We start from the raw sequence: 16,282 nt of genomic DNA on the forward strand, positions 1-16,282 counted from the left end.
TGGATGATGGGGAGGGGGGATGTGTGTGTGCATCTGCAGGGCTCCACACTGTGGGCTACCCAGCAAGCTCCCAGTGGCAGCAGGAGGCAGGAAAGGAGCAGCCTAAGGGACTGTCACCAAGAATTGCCTGGTTTCCACCCTCTGGAAAGCAGCTGCTAGATTAAAAAAGCCTTTATGGACGTGTCTTACAAGGACATGGATACAAACTCCATTTTCCAAACATTCCCATCATCTTGTCTCATCTGTGCACCACAAAAAGCCACGGAAAAGATCCAGTCCCAGCCTCCAGCAAGCCTTATCATCCTTGCCCATCCCTACCCACGGCAGAGCTCTCAGATGCTTTGATATGCAAATCAGCCACAGGATCCATAACCAGCGCTGTCTGGAATTAACAGCACACACGGAGTATCCTACACCCAGGGCCTCCTCCCTCCCCAAGCACCACACGGCTGCGCAGGCCTCACGTCAGATGACACTGGTCCCAACTGTCTTGGGTGGGAGCGGGAGGTGTTGCCTGCAGTCCTTGGATTTTCAGCACACAGCTGGGGCACTCACAGCTCCAGGAAAGGAAAGGAAAGGAGGAAAGGAGGCAGGCTGGGCTTGCACCTCGGTGTGGACGGGCGGGTGGCAGAGGAGCTGCCGGCAGGACGCCGTGGGTCCCCCGGTGACCGGGGGCTCACACAAAGTGTAATCAGCCACAGCCAAAAAACAGGGCCTGGGCACTGCCAGCACTCAAGGTTTTATTGAAATCTCAGGCTACCTGGGATTTTCTGGAAGTTCTAGTTCCCAGAATGAAGAGATTTTGTGAAGATTTATTTTCCATGTAAACAATATAAAAACCTCTCCAAGCAAGTTCCTAGCCCACTTTATTACTGCAGAAAGCTGAAAAATATAACCAAGGATACTTTAAGCCCAGAAAGAAAAAATAAAATTAAACCCCCACACAAACTAGAAGCAAAGTACACTCAGAATTTTTCTTTTCTTGTCCCATCTCATGGCTTCAGAACAATTTAGGACAGTTACACTATGCTCTGGTCAAAGGGCAAGAAAATGGAGCATGTGGCGATGCCTTCTTTACATGAAAACTGACACCCCCAGAAAATACAGTAGCTTCAGTTCCTTCCAAGGTTACCAGACAGGAACAGACAAAAACAGAGCAAACTTATTGCAACAAAACATACTTATGAGTCAAACCAGAGCCTCTTCCCAATCCCCTCAAAGGCACGTTCTTTCATGTTTATTTTGCTCTTTTGGTATCCAGGTGAAGACTGCAGAATGGACTTCTCTCCCCATAAAGATAGCGTATTCCTACTACTAAAAGGCTCAAGATGAAAAAGGCCTTCCTCGGTAGATACCAGCTAATTGCAGTCATTAGAAGTAATGCTTTGCTATTTCTGGTTGAATGGAGTCCTCCTGGAGTCAGTTATGAGCTGAGTAGTCAGCTCTGCCTCTCTCAGAAGCATTAAGAGTAATAAAAGCTATTAGGCACTGTACAGTGTGATTGTTTGGAGGGGAAGGGCAGGCACTGGTCCCCGCCATGCACTTGCAAAGGCTCTGTCCCACACTCAGGTGGGGCATCGGCGGCACCACCCAAAAGGTGCCTGAGCCATGCAACCCTTCAGCAGCTTTGTGACCGCCGCTAATCGGATGCTCCTGCCCCAAAGCCCATGGCCTTCCGTGTGTGCTTCCTCCAGAGAATGACACTATGGAGCAAGACACTTTCACAGTAACAGACAAATCCAGGAGAGAAGGGACTCCTCTAGGACTATACACAACTAAATTAGCCACCCTGAGCACACACTGATACGCTTTTTGTTTCTAACTGCTACCGAGATGAGCAAGGGAGGGAGGTGCCCAGAACCTCAAATTGCCAAAACACCTGCTCTCCATCTAGCTGAGAGCTACCAAACCTGCTGAGAACACCAGTGTAACTGCAGCCACATTGCAGATTTTTGGCGTGATGCCCCCTCCAGCAGGTAGCTAAATAAAGGGTGCACTCTACAGCAGGAGGAAAAAAACATGGCTTACTGATGTGGAGCGGTTGGCGACTGAGACAAGAGCAAAAAGGGACTGCTTGGCTATCTGGCCACGGTCATGAGCTGTATCCGACAGCCTTTGTCGAGTATTCCGGGGAGGATAAACAGGGCAGTATCAGAAAACTCCGCGCTACTCCCACCACCCTTGGAACATCCCTCCTGCCGCCCTGCTGCTCTGCTTCACAGCGGTGCCTGCAAGAGCGACGCACAAAAGCGCCGACCGCAGAAGAGCCGGGCGCGCCGCGGGCGGGGGTCCGGCGACCCCCAAGATGCACAAACCCGGTTAGCCAACAGCAGCCGAGGCGAGGGACGGCAAAGGACAGGCGCCCGGGGGACAGCAGGAAAGCCCTGGCGGCCTTGGGGCGGCGGGCGGCCCACGCCGCTCCACGGGCACCGCGCCCCCCGCCCCGCTCCGCCCCAAGATGGCAGCGGCGCCCCCGGCCCCGGCCCGGCCGCCTCCACCGCGGGCTCGGCGCAACGGCCGCGCGCCCGGCCCGGCCCGGCCTCAGCACGGCCTGAGGCGCCACCGCGGACCCCCCACCATCCCCACCGGCAAAAACCCTCCGGGCCTAGAGGAGCCGCAGCCGCCGCGCCCCACAGTGCCCCAGCTCCCGCCCGCTTACCGGCGGCCCCTTACCCCGTGTCAGGCGCGGACGGGCTCTCCCCGGGCCGTACCGGGCACTGCGGTACCGCGCTGCTCACCGCCGCCCTCGGCAGCGAGCGACGACCGCTGAGCTCGGTCGAGTTCGGCTCGGTTCGGCTGGGTTCGGCTGCGCTCGGCGAGGGGGCGGGGCCCCGGCAGTGGGCGGGCGCGCAGCCCCCGGCTCCGCACAGCGGCGGGGGGGGGGGGGGGCGGGACCGCGGCGCCGCGCGTGCGCACGGGGGCTGCGCTGGGCGGTAGGGCGCGCGCGCTCCACGCGGGGGTCCGCGGCGGGGCCCGGGGTGCGAGCGGCGGGACTGGGACGGACTGGGACGGGACTGGGACGGGGCTGGGACGGACTGGGACGGGACTGGGACGGGACGGATGCTGGCCGTGCAGCGCAGCGCAGGGTAGCCTAGCTCGGTATCGCAGCGCCCAGCAGGGCCGGTAGCCGGCCTTGCCCCGCCGCCGGACCGGCCTGCTCCTGGCACGCTGGCTTTTTCTCGGGGACGGCGCCGGCCCCTCACACGGTCCTGTGGCCGAGCGGCTCGGAGCGGCTCGGCCCCTCTCAGCGCCCGGGCGCTGGGCTGCGCCGCTGCCGTGCTCAGTTGTGGGCCCCGGGGACGGCCGGGCCTTCCCTGCCACCGGGTCCCGGCCCTGCCGCCCATGCCCTGGAGGGAGCCGCTTGCAGGTGCCCCCGGTGCTCTGTGCCCAGGGCTCGGGAGGTGTGAGCCCTGAGCATGAGCTGCTGCTCTGTCCCCGAAGATGTGCGGCGCGAGTTGGCGTGGCACGCAGGGCGGCACGGGGTGGTGACATCGCGGGGAAGCAGCCGGGAGCTGCAGCCTTTCTGTCGCTTGCACACTGGAGCGGCCTGGGAGAGAGGGAAAAATACTCTTCTGAAGTTCCTGCATGTTCAGGGAGTTTCTTTGCTCAGAATTCGCGTGGGGCGGCGATGCTGGGGTTAGGCTTTTGTGGGTGTGAGTAGTCATGAAGCAAAGTTAGACCAAAATTCCTGTGTCCTGACAAGCGTGGCATTTACTCACGTGTGTCATCGGGACTCGGGAAGTGTGGGCACCAGTCTGTGCTTTCCTGGTTATTCTCCAGAAAGCTCTTTTGGAGGTCCAGTGAGTGAGGGGAGGCAATTGGGGGAAAAGACTGTATGACATGTTTCTTAAAAGCATGAATAACTTAATATTTATAGTCCCAAACAGTTAGGCAAGCCAGCCTTTCTAACAGCAGGACACAGATGCTCCTCTGAGCTCTGTTGCCTTCTCTGGTTCCAGAGCTCCAGGCTTGCCTGAGAGGGTCTTTGGACAGAGAGAGACTGAGTTAAGGGAAGTTTCTGAGCGAGAGATGAGGCTTATGCCACCAAAGCTACAGGTAGCTCTGTACTACCTTGTGATGCGAGTGTTCCTTTGTCTCCGGGTCATGTTTCTCTTAAGCCAGAATTCCAACAGCATTAGGCATCCTTTTCTGGTACAGCTTTATCAGGAAGACCTAGAGCCACTGTCGTTTTTTTTTCTGTGAACAACTAGTTTAGGTCATTTGTTCCTGATGTTTTTTCATGGTCGAGACATAGCTACACATCTTCTCTTCCTTCTTGTTTGTGTCGTTCTCCTTGCCACAGCTCCCCCCAGCGTGGTTACTGCTGTCTGGGTTGTGATTGCCCTTACTGGTTGAGGGCTGGCCACCTGGGTCAGGGCTGGGAACCAAATCCGGTCTTGTGGCTTTCCACCATTGTCCTGCTCTTGGGACCTCAATACTTCTAAAACCGGTAAAGAGACATTTGAGAGGTGATAGCAGTGTAAAATTACAGTGGTGTGGGCAGTTCTCTGAATTCACATGTGATTCCCAAAAGGCAGAGACAGGGGAGAGACCTTTCTTGGCTTCACCTCAAACCCCACAGGCCCACCAGCGAGAACTTCTGGAGCTAATCCAGTACTTGCCCTACTTCTCATTTCTGTTGACTTCACGCAGATAGTTGTCCTCTCTGTAGCATAATTTTCTGCTGGTGCACTGAGAATAACCCCTCCCTATTTTAGTACAGTGCTGTGAATATGAATATATAGGATGATTTTAGGTGTTCTGATATTAGGACAATAAGTACTATATAAGTACTTTAGAGTTGTGACTTCTGGATACTTAAAATGTCAAAAGTAAGTTTTATTTTATGCAGCTCTTTTGTTATCTGCCATTCCTGATCATGGTCTAGAAAATGAGCTTAGTGTGTTTTGCTTCAAAATTGTTAACAGATATACCTGTAATGAGTTTCTGTTGGTAGCTTGGATCAGTAAATATACTCTTTAATAGCTAATCCTGTTCATAAACAGATTTAAAAAAGACTTAATTCCTCTGTATGAATCCTGGTCTTTTTTTTTAATCATTAATATAAAACCAATTATGTCTTGGTAATGAATATCTTGTGTATTTTTAACACACACAGCCCTTAATCACATTGTTTCCTTTAGGAGGAGAGCTGTGAATAGATTGAGTCCCCCAGTTCACAGTTGGCTCCTGCAGCTCGCTGTGGCAGACGGTCTATAAATAGACCTGCAGTGGCAGAGTAGGGGTTTAGGCATTTGCTTTGCATGTACTGTCTTGAGTTTATTTCCTGTGTTTTAATGCTGGATGACAGATGCAGTTCAAATCTTTATGCTGCCTGGAGGATGTCTGTTTTGATCTTTTAAAAGAATAAAGGTGATGTTGGTCCCCACTGTTTGACTGTGCAGATCAGGTCACTGCTATAAAAGTGAAGAATATTTTTATCTGGTTTCTTTGGCTTTGACAGCAGTCTTTGGGTAGATGGCCTCAGCATTTGCTTTGCAACATCCATTGGTTTTCTATGGGGCCTGTCTGTGTGGATGAGTTGCCAACAGAAAGAAGGAAAAGGAGTAGCTGAATTATTATGGAATTAGAGATCTTGGGAATATAGGGAGGAGGGGTTAGTTCCAAAACTTAAAAAGGAAAGTATTGCTGGATTGCCAGGTAACAGCACTCTTTAAAATTACATTTACTCTAGCATGCAGGCAGGGTAAGAATGGTGCCTTGACTGTTTTTTTTCGGGTGTAGACCACTGGTAAGACCTTGGTCAGAACTGTTGCACGGCTTCTGGAGTGTTCAGATCTAGACCTTTTCAGTGCTCCCATGGCTGTATTAGTAGAGCAGATTCATGCAGACCATTCTTGTGAGGCACACCAGTGTTTTTGCTGAAATGAGAAGAGATTCTTTTCTTGTCTAAGTCTCCTGGTGTTTCTTTGGAGATACTGTCACCACATAAAGCTGAGTTGCCAGTGGGAGAAGTCCCAGTCTTGTGTTGCAGACTGGGACTTGCAGACCACGTTCTGCTGCAGGAGTGTTCATGTGCCTTCAGGCTGAGCTAGCTGAAAAATGACTGATCTACATAAGTGCTAAAGCCAGCTTGAGGGAGGTGATGGAAGTGTGTGTTGGGGGGACACGGGGCTTCTTTGGTGCTGTGTGCCCTGATGTTCATTTAAAGTGAGTATGTAATCCTCTCTTCCTTGTCTGGCACATGTCCTCGCTCTGTATCAGTTCCCTGAGGTGGTCTACTCATGCTGTACATGTATCTTTTGTGTTTTCAAATTTTATTAGCTGGGATGAAACTTTCCAGAATTTCTCCATTCAAAAGCCACTCAAGATTTCAGCAAATACAAGTTAGTTCTTTAATATCAAGGAAAACCACTGAAGGTGATAGCTAGAGCACTTGAAAATGGTGCAGTGGATAAATAACTTCCGTATGTTTATAACTGGTGAAGAGTTTCTTTGTTGAGCAGTGCTGGAATTCTATGTCAATCTTTTGCATTGAATGGGGTAAGGCTGAAGGGTCCTTGAGAAGAGTATTTGCAGTAGCAGGTTACTGCATGCTCAAAAGTAATTCAGTGAAGTAGAAATAAGGTCATTTTAGTGAATATTTGATTAACAAATTCCTCACCTTTTTCTGAATGTTAGTTTGAGCTCTTGTCTGAGGTCCGTGATAACTTTTAACAGATATGTGGAGAGGGGCAAAGTATCTGTGACTGTGATTTTCATGAAGTAGAGCCACTACTAGAAATTAGGGGCAGCAGGATAGAAACAGCAAGAGATTCCTCTTTCTGATTCTTTATTGCTGCTTTGGTGCAGCTATGAGTGGTCAATGTTATATCAGTAGTTGCCTTTGAGGCTTCTCATTTTAGGATAGTGTCTATTTAAATACTGCTCTTGCCTAGTTTGGAAAACTTGGAAATTAATCCTGCTTGAGCAGGAGATTGGACTAGATGACCTCCAAAGCCCCCTTCAAAGATAAGTCCTTGGTCAGGAGTGTATTAGTGACTAAGTACTAAGCAAGTGGTGGTGTTCTGTCTGTCCAGGGTATTTTGCAGTGCGCTCCTGCCTGTATCAGTTGGGTAGTACCGATGGCAGACTTCTGGGAATTCCGACAAATTTTGCTGTGCTTGAAGGGTATAGGGTTACTCTTCCCATACACCTGGGAGCACTGAAACCTGGTGACCTGCAAAGAGCCACCTTCAGAAGCAAACCTGGATCATATACATTCCCTGTGCCTAAGTGCAGCTTCCTCTGAGCCTTTTTAAGGCTCCCTGGTGTGAGGCAAGGTGTACTGGGAAGGAGAAAAGTGCTGGGGGCACTGGGGCTGATGGCCGTCATCGATTTATAGCAGCTCTTCAATTTTGGCACCAACTTGGGAGTGTTCTCTTCAATTTTGGCACTAGCTTGGGAGTGTTCGTGTGGCAGCACAAAGTGTGCCAAAGTGAACGGGTTTTTTTGCCCTTCAAAGCTTAATTGTTTAGTAATTAGCAACTCCTTAGGGCTAAACTGAGGGCAAGAGAGATAAAGTTCACAGCCACAGAGGGATCAAATTGGGACTGGGTCTGGTTGAGACCCAGACTAGTGGCTGGTCCTTTCTAGAAAGGAAGCTGGCATGTTACAATAGCTGAAGTTGTGATTCACTCTTCAAGTGTGTGAACACACTTGCACCCTTGAATGCTGTTCTTCATGCCATAGATGCATTCTTCTTTTCCCTCCACCCTGAACCCTCCTGCTAATTGGAAGCATCCCCCCTGTTTACTCAGTTGCTAACAGGATGCTTCATACCAAATAATCAATCATAAGAAATTTCTTAGCTTGTGACACATCTTAATGTACTGAGGAATGATTCTTAGCTGAGAAGGGGATACTGAGTCATCTGAAAAAATAAACAGTCGTTGGACACTTAATGCTGTTGATGCTTCCGCTGGTAGTTTTGTAACTTCAAACCTTCACTGCTGCTACGGGGTAGAAACAAACAGTGACTTGTCCCAGGAGCGATGAGTGAGTTCAGAGTTTATGCAACACTTAAGCACATTTTAGTTGTGCTTTAAGCACATCTGGGTATGTTGGTCTTAATGCTGCTGTCCCTTTGACAGCAGTCAGAGCCTGCAGCTGTGCTTGCCTTGTCATGAGCTCACAGACTTCGCTTATGTAGTGATGAGGATGAGCAGACACACCTTCCCCAGCCACCAAGGCTACCATGCCTGCTAGGAAATAGAGATGGGGGTGACAGTGCTCTCTGAATTCCCCAAGAAGTGTCCATGAAAGACAACAGAGAGGCCAACTTGCTGCTGCTTTTTTGGGTTTTCTAGAGGGATCCAAAGGCTCATTATGATTCTTTCCCATGGGGAGACAGCACACTCACATGCAGAACAGGATGCAGGCAGATGGTGGGCTTAAAGCAAGTCAGCATAGTTGAACTTGCTTAAAAATCTGAGCATCAGCAAGGCCAGGTATTGGACCTTGATTGCCAGCAGCACTGTAAATGCAACAGGGCCTTGCTGTCATTAGGCATTAGGATCACACAGGTAAGGACATGTGGCATAAACACAGCCTTTTTGGAGTCACATTTCAGAGAGGAGACAGTGTGGGCAAGCTCTCGACTCATTTGATGATCATCTACCCCACAGAAAAGTGGCTTTTTTTTTTTTTTTAAGTAAATAAATGTAAGCTTTGGCTGTTGCTGTTCTTTTCCAAACCTGCCTGTTTGACAGTTGGTTTGCCACCTGTGCTTTGCTCAGGTAGCACCACTCAAAACTGCTGTGGTGCACATGTCCTGTGCTTTTCATTGTGCTCTCAGGTAACACTTGCTTTGTAGAACAGCTGCAGACCCTAAAACTTACACACATCCCCAAGTAAGCAAACACATTGGAGGAAAAAATAATAAAAGAGAGAGTTAAGATTTAGGCTGGACTTCACTTGGTTGTATTAAGAGCTGTGGCATTGTCTATTTGAAGGCTCTGTGGGTATTTTTTTTCTCTAGAGACGTTAACTCAGCTTTATTTTAAAAATAAAGGTTAAAAATGGCTTTACAGTGTATTATTATAGTTTGGCCCAAAACTCATCAGAACTGTCAGAGAGAGATGAGGTCAATGGATTTTTAGTGTTTGCTTTTGAAAGGAGAGAAGCAGAGCACATGTTGGTTACACTGCCAAGGTCACAGCAAGCTGTGTCACATGGTGGTAGTTGCAGTCAGGTGGAAAGTCTTAGCTGTACCTGAGGCTGGCCTGAAAGAGGCCTAGCTCTAGGTCTGTGTTGTTTCCTTCCTTCACTTGGATCTGCTGGCATAACCACCTGGGTCATGGCTCCCTAATAATGTTTGGGAGAGTGATCTGGGTTCAGATAAGCCTTTGTGTCTGCGCACGCAAGCTGGTCCCAGTCAGTCTGACAGAATGGGGTTAGGGTGCTGCCACAGACGTAGGCAGGGAGGAGGGTGTGGTTCTCAGTGAGGTTACCCTTGTAACCCAGCTCTGCTGCACTCAGGGTGATGTGCAGTGTACAGCAGCATGGAGTGAGCACTGTAAAGGTACAGGGAACTCTTCTCTGGGCAGCCTGAACAGGGCAAGACTGGCAGCGGCGTAACCGTGTCTTGTAACTTGAGGCTGCTTAACACCTTTGTATGCCAAGAGAGAGCATGCCCTCACCAATGGAGCTCTGACTTGTTTCTTGTCTGGCAAATTGTTTCCTGAAGCTGTGATGCCAGTCTATAGGTTATTTGGCCTTTTGCTTAGTTTTGTAGGTAACCTTGGTAGCTTTTACAAGTAACCATGATGACTTTTTCTGGGCATTGCAGCCTCTAAACCAGTTCACATCTGAAATTCTCAAACCTGTTTCCTGTTACATGATTCACAGTGCACACAGAAGGGCCCTTACCTCCGTGTCTAGGAAACTGCAATGCAGTGATACTGAATCCAGCTTTGTAGAATATGTGTCTGAATTACATTGTCTCCTGAATTCAGGCAGGGGTTGTAGATCTGCTTGTAGTGTGCTGCAGCTGCTGCTAGCACTCTGTGTCCTGTGGATTGCACCATCTTAATAGGTGCTGAGGCCCTAGTGTGTGATTCATGTAAAGGAAAGAAAGCGAACCAAATTCTGTCCATTTTCCAGAGTTAATAATTCTTTTGTTTCTTATGCAGGGTTGGCTACCAAATGGCTCTCTTGAATAGACGAGTTGGTTTATCCTTAACCCATCTAAGCAGTGCTGTGATCCAACGACAGTTCAGGTAACTTTCAGAGTTTGCTTTTGTTCTCTTCAGAATGTTTCATGGTTGGAAGAGATGCTCTTAAGTTGATCAAGAATAAGATACAGCATTTGTAATTCAAAAGGGTAATAAATTTTTTTTGTAAATCTTACACTTGTCCTTTCATAGGTTGAAAAGTGAGCCCAGACACTCCATTTGCAGGTTCCTAGCATTCTGCATTTTCATATGTGTGTAAGGAGGCTTTTAGGCCTTTGACAGCCATACATGGACCTGCAAGTAGAAGTTGAAAGTGTCTGTGTTTCTCATGCAAGTGCAAAAAAACCCAAGAGCAAGCTGCTGCTGATGCAGAGCCAATTACAGTGCTCAAAATTATTCAACAGTTTATAATTTATTTAGAATAAAAATAATCTGAAAAATTACTTTCTCATACTTAACAGTGTCTATTTTGTTGTTTTTCTTTTGTTTCTTGCTCTAGGCATTTAAAGTTTTAAATTTATGGACTTCATATTTTACAATGCCTTGCACAAATCATAGAGTTTAATTCCACAGTACACTGTGCCAATTTGGGGAATCTCTAAGGATGAGAATAGTCGTTCCCAGAAGGGGGATTAAGATATGGGCTAGGTTGTGTGGTAGTCCTGGGAGCTATCTCAAGGAGGTATCCAGTTCTTTCTGACTTTCTCTTTAAGTGGGCTGCATGAGAGCATTGGCCAGCATACATTTAAAGCATGTGTCATGGTTTGACACTGGCACAATGCCAGTGCCCCCATGAGGATACCTTCTCCCTGGTTTCTGCTGTGAGATGTGACCAGGAATAAGCAAAGCAGGCTCCTACTTAGGAAAGAAAAGAAAACAAAACTTTAATAATACTTAACATAGTACACAACTTAATACTTAACTACACTACAACTATATATAAAATGGAACACACACACACGAAAAATGAAAACCTTACAAATACATTTCCTCCTCCCCCCACCATATTTCCAACACAATGCATCTATTCCCCAAATCACCAACTCTTGGTCCAGCACCACCCTTCAAACAATCAATCCTCAGTTCATCAAGAGGAGAGGAGTCCTTCTTGTGCCATAGGCCTCCCCTGGAAACACAGTCGAAGCCTCGTGTGTTTCTGTGTCACTCGTGGCACTGCCCGGAGTACATCTGCCGTCGTGACCTCTTCCTTTCAGGTCCAGTGCTCCCACCACTGAACACAGACCAGAGCTGCTTTTAGGGTTGTCTTTTTAAGGATGCTCTGTCCCGTTCCAAAAAGAGCACAGTCTCTCCTTTGGGACACCTGTCCCCCCCATATTTTTTCACCCCCTGGGGCCGAGGGGCACCAACACTGAACCTTCTTGGTTCTGAGGCATTGCCTCCCCCTAGAATGCAGTCTCTGTGTCACAAGGAACATGGTTCTGTCCATGGCTGTACAAAAAGAGTCCAGCAAAAGCCACTCCATCATCTCTTCCCACTAGGATTCTTCTCTATTCTTCCACTATCTCTCACTCACCCAGACCTCTCACATTTGCCCATTTCCTTCCTCATCTTCCACTCTATCTCTCTTCTAGGAAAGGTCAATGTTCTGTAAAGTTTTCATTGTCCAAAAAGGGTTAAAAACTCGGACTCTGCCTTCTCAGGAACTCTCACAGCGGCTGGACACCTTCTCGCTGCATCCTCCCCCCTCCTCCGCTTCTCCTTCCCAGCCATGCTGCCGGCACATGTTATCAAGTTTCAAGGTAGCAGTCTCAAGCACAGGCTGTACTCTCTCTCCCTCTTGGGGGGGCTGCCCGGTGCCTCCTGGTGCTTCTCCCACCCTTCCATCCTCAGGGGCCTCTTCACCTCCCCTCTCGGTCCAAGCCTCAGCCTACCTCACCTGGCCGCATGGCTCCCCTGCCCCACCCAGCAGCAGCAGCTGGATGGGGGAGAGACCTGGAACCCAAGAGAGCCTCCCAGGGGAGAGCTCTGCTTTTAACCCCGTGTTCTCAGAGGTGGATCCAACATCCCAATGGCCACAGTAGATGCCAGTATTAAAATCTGAACATTCATTGGCCCAACCACAGCATCCCAGAAAACACATTTCCTGTCAAACTACCAGAGCATGTATAAGTGACAATGACAGGGAGGTGAAGTCCAGTCCATAAAGTTGAACAGGACTTCAGAAAACTTAATGGGGAGACCTTTTCTTTGTGGGGTATTCCTCTAAGACTCTGGCAGAAATCAAGAAAAAAAAAGAGGGAAAGAAAAAGTTCTCCCAGTGCCATTATTCTTGTCTAGTGGTGCCTGGACAGTCATATTTATGTCTATTTGCTACTGCTGTCTTGTACACTTGGTCCCACCGAGGTTTTCCCTGCTCCTTCCTGTGACAACACTTGTCTTTCTCCAGCCTCCTCTCTTCTGCTTTCCCAGTTGTGCAGCCACAGATGGTGGGCAGAGGAGAGAGAGTGTGGTGTACCACAGTCCCTGCCAGAGGATGGGATGGGACTGGATGGGATGGCATGGCTGGTTGCAGAGATTAGTGACTTCTGAGAGAGAGAGGAAAGCTAAAGGAGGCCTCTACTCTGGGAAACAGATCTTGAAAGGCAGAGCTTGACCTCCGGAGCAGGTGGACTTACGCAAATTGACTCCACTGTCCTTCTTCACATGTGTAAAAATTCCTGCTTCAGCTGATGTCCATCCACATCACATTTGGTGTGCATGCTCATCTTTTAGGTAGCTTTGCAAATACAGGTCTTTCCTCTTCAAGAAGGGACGATGGTCCCTATTTACTTTACACACTTTTGAAAAACAAGATGAATGGTTAGGTTGCTTCCATATGCTGTCACTGAATAGTTCAGCTGGCAGCAGGTTTGCATTCCTGCAGCTCTGGCCAGCATGTTTCTAGTACCTCATTGCAAAGCAGTTGTTCAGCAGCAGAGAGGATCTTCCTTCTTTTCCAATGGTCTGTGTTTGGGTGTCCTTTGAAGACAAGCGACAAATCACTTGAGTTTGAGCTAACTGAATAAAAGAATAATGGTTTCTATAAGGTAGTATGTTCCTGCTCTTCCCAAGAATATTCAGAGTCGGACCTAGCAACTAGTATTGTGCAGTTTATTTATGTTGTTTCTTCCACAAAGCAAGTATACAGAAGAGAGTGTGTCTCTCTGGATTCCTTCTACATGGGGAAGGTGGTGATCTCTTAGGTTCTAGTTGGGAACAGCTTAGGACAGCCACAGCAGGACCTCAGAGGTCTTACTGAGAACAAAATAAACTGTGAGACTCACAGACTTCAGTGAAAGGAAGGTGGATCATAAAAGTCCTTAGTGCTGGGTACTGTGTGCAAGATAGAAGGAGCCTGACTTGAGTCTTAGTTTCCTGCAGGCTTTTTGAAACAGAAGTGAGCGCATTTTTTTGCTTGTAGATTGAAGCTGCATCATCTGCAGTTGCTAAAAAGCCCATGGTACACAAGCCACTCTTCATGCCATCTTTTAGTTGTGTTTTGGAGTAGAAAGGTTGTTTTGTATTTGACATTTAGTAAAGAGTGTGCAAAGCCCCAAGTAGCATCTGGCTTTCAAAAAGCACATTGAATTCAATCAGTGTGTCACTCATGGTATATATTCATTGCTGGTGCCTCCTGAGTGGTTTGTGTATTGACAAGATTCTTTCTGTTCTGGGTTTGCCTTTGCTCCCCAAGGATTATTGAGGAGATCTGTCTGTCATTCTCTCCTGTCTTTTCTAGCATCACTGGAGCATGCCGAGCAATACAGAAACTAACCCGCGTGCGAGTGGTGGACAACAGCGCCTTGGGGAACACGCCCTACCACCGGCCACCAAAATGTATCCACGTGTATAACAAGACTGGAGTTGGCAAAGTTGGAGATAAGATTCTTCTGGCTATCAAAGGAGAAAAGAAGAAGGCTTTAGTTGTAGGGCACAAGATGCCTGGCCCCACCATGACGCCTAGATTTGATTCCAACAATGTGGTACTCATAGAAGATAACGGGAACCCAATAGGGACTAGAATAAGAACACCAATACCCTATACACTGCGAAGAAGAGAAGGCGAGTTCTCCAAAGTATTGGCCATTGCCCGCAACTTCATATGAATGCTGAGAGGTCTTCAGCAATCCTTCTATATCCTTTAATGCAGTAGTCGTTCTAGGTCCTTTTCCAGAAACTGGTGAAACATGAAAAAGCTGATGTTCATCAAGAATATCTCTTCCCTTTTAAGAATTTCAAGCAACTAATTTAAATATTGAAATAGTTTCTTTTTCTCCAAAAGAAGGTTGATTTATTTCACAGAACACCTGCAGTATGTTTGGGAAACAGTCCTTCACCCTTACTCCTCCTGTGGTGTTAATCTGGTTTGTCATCATTAAAATGAGACCGTGAAAATCCTTGTGCTGTATTGCTTATGTTCTCTTTTCCCTATTTCTGCCTTTCCCAGTTCCCCAGGAATAAGACTCAACCCTGGCCCAGTGATACTGGGGGTCTACAAAATGGATTCACAAGTAATAGGGTAGAGGAGATACGTAATGAACTATGGGTGCTTTTGGCACATTCAATAAAAGGATTAGTTTCTTTCTTTGCCTAAAAGAAGTATTTAGGAACAATTAGAATCAGGAGGGCACGGTGGCTTGCAACATCTGTCAGTGGTGTGTGCTTGAACAGGGCATACCAGAGACTGGGAAGCAGAAGTAGGAAGGGGAGCCGAAGGGTGAGCTGAGATGCAGCCTGTGCTCTCCACCTGACCAATCCCTGAAAACTGTGTTCTCAGATAAATGCAAGGGCTGGGCTCAGTTTGAAAGGTCCACAGAAAGAAGCTTCCTTTTGGACTGCTTCTTGGGACCATTTTCAGGCATCATCTTTGGTGGGCTACTGGCTGTTGTCCAGTTTCCTAAGCTTAGGCACAGCAATGGGCAAATGCTACTCTGTTGCTTTTGGGACTGGTTGGGATCCAGGAGTCAAAGAGCTGCTTTTCTATGGAGCTGAGCAGAGAAACTTGGTGCTGGTGACTGGTGAAGGAGCATCAGTGCAGAGCACTCGTAGACATAGCAGTGCTGGGGAAGAGGGTGCAGGGGTGCAGTCACAGAAGCAGCTAGGCCTGTTCCTCACAGGTCGGGTGGCAGTGGTGGCTGGCTGCTCCTTGCCCTTCTGCCTCCTCTTCCTCTTATGCTGGGAAAGCTCCTTACTTTGGCTCTGCATTGCCTCAGTGTGAAGATCTAAAGAAAGCAGTGCTGAGCTATCGCACACTCCAGTTACTCCTTGCAGATGTATCTGCCCCATGGTCCTCACTGTGAAATCGACATTGTCCTTGGAAAAAGTGAGCCCTGGATCCCCTCCAACTCCATTACTCCAGGTAACACACAAAATATTACACTACAGGTTTAATTTCAATATTCACCTTTAAGTAATGGCACTGTCCCACTAAGTAAAAGTTCCCTGTGAACTGAGTTCTGTGGGAAAGCCGATTCATGCTTCCGGCAGCATGTTCCTTGTTTGCTGTTGTCTGAGGGCTGGGGAACGTTGGATCTGCTGCTCTAAGTCCTCTGTGCCCCATGGGCATCGCCTTTAAGCCCTGGGCTTGCCTCCTCCATAGGTGTGTGCCCAATGGCACAGCAGCAGAGCAGATGCTCGCCTGGTTGAAGTCAGTGTTTCCAGTCAATCTGAGTGCACTCAACTTCCAGGAGGAACTCTGTGTGCTCAGAGATGTTTATGCTGTTTTTCTAAGTGGGACAGTGAGCAAACTTTGTGTGGCAGTCACAGTGAAAAGTGTGACTGGCCTCCCTCCCTTGGGTGGGTTTTGCTTCAGTGTCAAGGTCAAGGGCATGGCACAGCCTGATGTCTCAAACATTGTCCATTGCCTTTTTTTTCATGGTTAGATTTGTTTCTGGATATTTGGAGTAGGAAAAGGGTATATGCTTTTATGCAATTTTAGGGACAGTGTTTATGCCACTCAATTGCTTTGAGGTCTTGCTTTAGAAAACCTGCAACTTTTGAAACTCCTCCAACCCTGATAAACACATAAACAAATACTTTTATAATTTTTTAATAAATCATAAGCAAATTGGCAGGTCTGTCCCGGCCTTCCCACAGACAAAAGGAGC

General features: G+C 48.1%; 2 protein-coding genes across 6 annotated transcripts in view; one reads left to right on the forward strand and one right to left on the reverse strand.

Moving 5' to 3' along the window:
• TMEM63B (transmembrane protein 63B) overlaps positions 1-2,820 on the reverse strand; it is a 48,994-nt gene extending 46,174 nt beyond the window's left edge. The window contains exon 1 of one of the 3 annotated variants that reach the window (XM_054514249.1): positions 2,674-2,820. The gene's annotated coding sequence lies outside the window, so the exon portion shown is untranslated. Of the gene's footprint in view, positions 1-2,659 lie in introns of all 3 variants that reach the window. The other 2 variants (XM_036381135.2, XM_054514248.1) reach the window with 2 other exon arrangements.
• Positions 2,821-2,894: 74 nt separating this feature from the next.
• On the forward strand, positions 2,895-14,572 carry MRPL14 (mitochondrial ribosomal protein L14). Of its 3 annotated transcripts, none has more exons than XM_036381137.2 (3): positions 2,895-2,933; positions 10,134-10,220; positions 13,915-14,572. In XM_036381137.2, exons 2-3 carry the CDS (start codon positions 10,147-10,149, stop codon positions 14,279-14,281), a joined length of 441 nt encoding a protein of 146 aa, XP_036237030.1. In that variant the 5' UTR covers positions 2,895-2,933; positions 10,134-10,146; the 3' UTR covers positions 14,282-14,572. The 3 variants fall into 3 exon arrangements, with proteins under 3 accessions (XP_036237030.1, XP_036237032.1, XP_036237031.1); XM_036381139.2 differs by lacking the exon at positions 2,895-2,933 and adding an exon at positions 2,942-2,959; XM_036381138.2 differs by lacking the exon at positions 2,895-2,933 and adding an exon at positions 2,951-2,978.
• Positions 14,573-16,282: the final 1,710 nt, after the last annotated feature.

Source organism: Molothrus ater, chromosome 3, assembly GCF_012460135.2.
Source record: "Molothrus ater isolate BHLD 08-10-18 breed brown headed cowbird chromosome 3, BPBGC_Mater_1.1, whole genome shotgun sequence".
Taxonomy (NCBI): Eukaryota; Metazoa; Chordata; class Aves; order Passeriformes; family Icteridae; genus Molothrus; species Molothrus ater.